This window comes from Eutrigla gurnardus (genome assembly GCF_963514095.1).
Source record: "Eutrigla gurnardus genome assembly, chromosome: 5".
Lineage (NCBI taxonomy): Eukaryota > Metazoa > Chordata > Actinopteri > Perciformes > Triglidae > Eutrigla > Eutrigla gurnardus.
This window is the reverse complement of record NC_139919.1, coordinates 31579084-31584602: the sequence shown is the minus strand read 5'-3', so window position 1 is coordinate 31584602 and position 5519 is coordinate 31579084. Positions and strand designations below refer to the sequence as shown.

The 5519-nt window shown below is 52.8% G+C and overlaps 1 protein-coding gene across 1 annotated transcript; it reads right to left on the bottom strand.

Annotated features, from left to right (window-relative positions):
* Positions 1–398: 398 nt before the first annotated feature.
* neurog1 (neurogenin 1) lies at positions 399–1485 on the bottom strand. The gene has a single exon (XM_084009954.1). It carries the CDS (start codon positions 1278–1280, stop codon positions 645–647), a length of 636 nt encoding a protein of 211 aa, XP_083866080.1. The 5' UTR covers positions 1281–1485; the 3' UTR covers positions 399–644.
* Between the last annotated feature and the right edge of the window lie 4034 nt (positions 1486–5519).

The following is a 5519-nucleotide window of genomic DNA, read 5'->3' as shown; positions in this document are numbered from 1 at the left end:
GTCTCTTTTACTTTCTGCTTCTTTCTGACGGAGACCCTTCCCTTTTTTTTATAATAATAATAATAATAATAATAAATAAAGATAATTTCTTTACAGCACACACACACACACACACAATATTAATATTAATTCTATATGTCATGTTCGGGTATGCGAGCAGTTGACATATAAATGTCACAAAAAAGTGACATTAATATTAATTATGACGTCATAATAAGTGAAGAGAGAGATCATTTTCATAGAAACGTTATAACTTTATTCATATTGTAGAAAACTAGCAGTAAATAGAATAAAAATCTCTTTATGTACAAAATAACAAAATACAGATTTCATGAAACAAAACGACTCGAATAAATAAAACCAACAGGAACCTAACGGGGGGGGGGGGGGGGGCACGCGCGTTTACACGCTCAGTTCTGCTTCATCACGCGACTAATTGTGAAATTGACTTTTCACCTCGGGGGGAGGGGGGGGGGGGGGGGGGGGCAAAGTGCAAAGGCTTCTGTAGAAACGGGAAAGAAAAAAGCACTAAACGAAGAAGAAGTCATTCTTTTACATCCGTCCAGTAAGGCCAACAGTGGTTCCAGAGTTCTGAGTCCAGCAGAGACCGGTTGGTTGCCCCGGTCTCCGGTCCCCGGTTCCGGTCAGTAGATGCCCTGTGCGAAGCTACGGAAGCCGTAGAGCGCGTCCTGCTGCAGGTAGCCGTAGTCCTCCGGGCCGGCGGGGCTGCCCGGGCTGGAGGCGCAGTAGGACGGGGACGAGGAGGACGACGAGCCGCTGGAGCTCCAGGAGCGCGCGTCGCTGCCGGGGCTCGGGGCCGCGGCGAGGCGCGCGGAGCTCAGCAGCAGAGCCGCGTCCCCGGTGCCGGTCTTTCCCGTCTGCAGGTCCGCGATGCGGATCGTCTCCGACAGCGCCCAGATGTAGTTGTGCGCGAAGCGCAGCGTCTCGATCTTGGTGAGCTTGGTCTCGTCCGGGAAGGCCGGCAGGACGCCGCGCAGCTCGTCCAGCGCGTCGTTCAGGTTGTGCATGCGGTTGCGCTCGCGGTCGTTGGCCTTCACGCGCCGGTTCTTCTTCACCACCGGCACGGTGACGTCACCGCGGCGGCCGCGGCGGCGCTTCTTCTGCTGCGGCTGCTGCTGCTCGGACTGCGGGTCCGAGTCCGGGGACGAGGAGGCCCCCGGGGACGCGGAGCGCACGCTGCCGCCGCGGGAGTCCTCGTCGTCGGTGTGCGGGAAGAAGTCGCAGCTGTTGCTGTCGATGTCAGAGTAGACGGAGTCCATGATGCGGGATCGGGTTCTTGGATCAGGACGAGGAGCGGCACGCGTCTCTCTGCGTCGTCAGCTTTGGATGAGCTCGTGCGAGCCGGTGAGCCTGGCACACGACCGGCCTCAGCCCCCTTATATAGCGGGGCCGGACAATGACCGGCCCCCTGCCCCGGTACCCCGACCCCCCTCCCTGGTTCAGGATGAGGACGAGGATCAGGGCTGCCCCGTGCCGCGGGAGCTGCTCATTAACATAATGACGCCTGCAGGGTTGGTGTAGCCTCGCGCATAGAAGCGTGCCGGTAATCACGGCCAGCCAATCAGAAGCGGCGGCTGGCCACGCGAACGACCCCCCCCCCTCCCCCCGCCCGCGAGGCAGTAAAGACCAAACCCACCTTCAGACTTAAACCCGAAAACATTCAAAGAGAAAGACTGAAGAAAGAAGTCAGTGGGAACCCCCCTCCCCCCCAGCGGGCGGAGACACGCTCCGGAGGATCCACCATCCTCCTCCTCCTCCTCCTCCTCACAGAGACTTACTTCTCTTTAGAAACTGAAAGTAAAAAGTTTATCAACTAAACTGAATCCTGAAACCTCCTCCAGACAGCGTCCTCCTGCAGACCAGCGTCCTCCTCTAAACCAGCGTACTCCAGACCAGCGTCCTCCTCTAAACCAGCGTACTCCAGACCAGCGTCCTCCTCTGGACCAGCGTCCTACTCCAGACCAGCGTCCTCCTCCGGACCACCATCCTCCAGACCAGCGTCCTCCGCCGGACCAGCGTCCTCCAGACCAGCGTCCTCATCCAGACCAGCGTTCTCCAGACCAGCGTCCTCCAGACCAGCGTTCACCTCCAGACCAGCGTCCTCCACTGGACCAGCGTCCTCCAGACCAGCTTGACACTTTGACTAAATGATATCCTTCACGTGTTCATCAACGTGTAGAAACCCTCATAGGGGTCCATGAGGGTTCTGGTCTGGGCCACGAGTTCTCATCAGGATCACATTCATGGAGGGTTCAATGAAACCAGACTGTACTGGACTATGTAGTCCAGATCCAGCACTAGGAGGAGGTGGACCGGCCCTTCTGTCCCCCTGAAGTGTTTTTTAAAGACGTCTTTATGAGACAGCCGAACCAGTTTGCATTAATTATTCCATTTATGGGTTTGCAGCTCAGCGGAGACGAAGCCGAGACCTGCAGAGTCTTTATCCTGGGGGGGGTCATTTATAAATAATTACACAATGTTTAGAGTCTTCAGGCATGTATAATATATCAAAGCGATTAGAAGGTGGATTGTTCCTTTGTTGCTTCCTTTCACTCGTCTCTGGTTTGTCCTCGTCCAGATTCGTCTGCTCGGCCTTTTGTGCTGCTTTCTTTCTGCCTCGGCACTCTATCGCCTCTTTCTCATTCAAATGCTCCGCAGGAACAAAACCAGACCGCCAGACACAAATCATCAGTGGGCCCGGCTGCAGGGCCCGCACAAGTCTCCGTGAGGCCCCAAGACCTGGTCTGCAAATCCTAAATCCTGCTCCACTCAAAGAGGATAAAGCTGCTTTAAAACCGCCGGAGATCCACAGCTGTTCAACAGGTCTCTGCCTAGTCCAGGTCTATAGTCCAGGTTGCCTAGTCCAGGTCTCTGCCTAGTCCAGGTCTCTGTCTAGTCCAGGTCTCTGCCTAGTCCAGGTCTCTGTCTAGTCCAGGTCCCCTAGTCCCCTAGAGAAGTTTGTTCTCTGCAGATAAACGAAGAGCAGAAGAAGAAACAACCATCACACACACTCTCTCATACACACACACACACACGCCGCATTCTCTCACACACAATCTCACACACTCTCTCACACACACTCTCTCACACACACTCTCTCACACACAATCTCACACACTCTCTCACACACACAGTCACTCTCACACACACACACTCACACACAAACACTCTCACACACACACACTCACACACAAACACTCTCACACACACACACTCACACAGAAACACTCTCACACACACACACTCACACACAAACACTCTCTCACACACGTGCTCACACTCTCTTTCACACGCACACACACACTCTCACACACTCACACACAAACACTCACACACAAACACTCTCACACACTCACACACATTCACTCTCACACACATGCTCACACACACGCTCACACTCTCTTTCACACGCACACACACACTCTCTCACACACACACACACACACACACACGCCGCATTCTCTCACACACACTCTCTCTCACACACACACACACACTCTCACACACACACACTCACACACACACACACTCTCACTCTCACACACACACACACACACTCTCACACACACACTCTCTCACACACACACTCAGGACAAAGGAAGATGTTTAATCTGTTGCCACTTTGATGAACATTATCCTGCAAAACAGGAGCTGAACCAGATCATGATCCTCTCAGATGCTACAGTGGTAGCATAGCTAGCATCGGTAGCATCTGTAGTATCGCTAGCATGGTTAGCATTGGTAGCATGGCTAGCATTTGTAACATGGGTAGCATCTGTAGCATGGATAGCATCTGTAGTATCAGTAGCATGGGTAGCATCTGTAGCATGGGTAGCATCGGTAACATGGTTAGCATTGCTAACGTGGGTAACATGGTTAGTATGGCTAGCATTGGTAGCATCTGTAGTATCTATAGCATTGGTAGCATCTGTAGTATCGGTAGCATGGGTAACATGAGTAAAATGGTTAGCATGGGTAGCATCTGTAGTATCTGTAGCATGGGTAACATGAGTAACATAGTTAGCATGGGTAACATGGTTAGCATGGGTAGCATCTGTAGTATCTGTAGCATGGGTAACATGAGTAACATGGTTAGCATGGGTAACATGGTTAGCATGGGTAGCATCTGTAGTATCTGTAGCATGGGTAACATGAGTAACATGACTAGCATAGCTGACGCTGTGACGCCTCCAACACAAAAGAAGAGGGTTAAATACGAACAGACTGAACTCTGATCTGATTGGCCGGAGCAGTCAGACAGGAAGAACCAATGAGATACAGTTTGTCAACCTCCCACGAAAGAAACACATACAAATCGGACATTTATTGTATTAATATACGCAATGTGAATCAGTAGATGTGCATTAAAATAGTTCCTATTGGCTCCTGCATGTTTGATAACAGCTAAGTTAAGGTGGACCAGTGGGGTTTGAGTCCCTGTCAAAGGCTCTGTGATGACTCGGTGTCTTTTCAGGTGTCATGTGTTTTCTGGCCGTGGTGTTGCCATGACGAGGGCCAGCCACAGATAAACCCTCGGTCCAGACTGTCCCCCTTTGTGGCTGCTAATGTTGGGTAAACCGGAGGTAAATTATGACCCTGAGCAAACAGCCACAGACAAGTGAATAGGAAGCTGCTGCTCCCAGAATGCAACAGCAGATTGATGGAGGTGGAGGCTGGCGGGTGGAGGCCGCGCAGCGGCGGAGGCGGTGGCATTCAGGAGGCTGATTGACGGCGACGTTCCTTCAGATTAAAACCTTCCTGAACAACAAGACGGCTGTGAGGAGACGGGAAGAGATTCATCAGGGGGGGGGGGAGGGGGAGATGGGAAGAGATTCATCAGGGGGGCAGAAAAGAGATCACGCTTAGTGATGGAGGAGATGGGGGGGAGAGTGGGAGAGGAGGGGGAGGAGATAGAGGAGGAGGAGGGGGGAGCGGGAGGAGAGATTCATCACGGGGGGAGAAAAGAGATCACGCTTAGTGATGGAGGAGAGGGGGAGAGGAGGGAGGGATGGGGAGGAGTGAGAGAGAGGAGGAGGGGAGGGAGGGGAAGTTGAGGGAGGGAGGATAGGGGGAGGAGAGAGAGGAGGACTGGGAGGAAGATGAGCTTCATCCTGCTTGAGGAGTAAAAGTTCTTTAATGTAAAACTAAAGTCCTCAGATGATGAAGGTGGACGAGCCAATCAGCCGGCTTGGTTTTTCCTGTCGAAGACGTTCCTAACTGAATCAAACACATCAACTCAGAGGAGAGAGAGGAGGAGGAGGAGGAGAGAGGAGAGGAGGGGGAGAGAGAGGAGCAGGGGGCGGAGAGAGAGGAAAGAGCAGAGGAGGAGGAGAGAGAGAGGCGGAGGAGAGATGAGGAGGGGATAGGAGAGAGAGGAGAGACAGGAGGAGAAGAACAGAGGAGAGAGGAGGAGGAGACGAGGAGAGGGAGGAGGAGAAGAAGAGAGGAGGAGGGGATAGGAGGAGAGAGACAGAGGATAGGAGGAGAGAGAGGAGGAG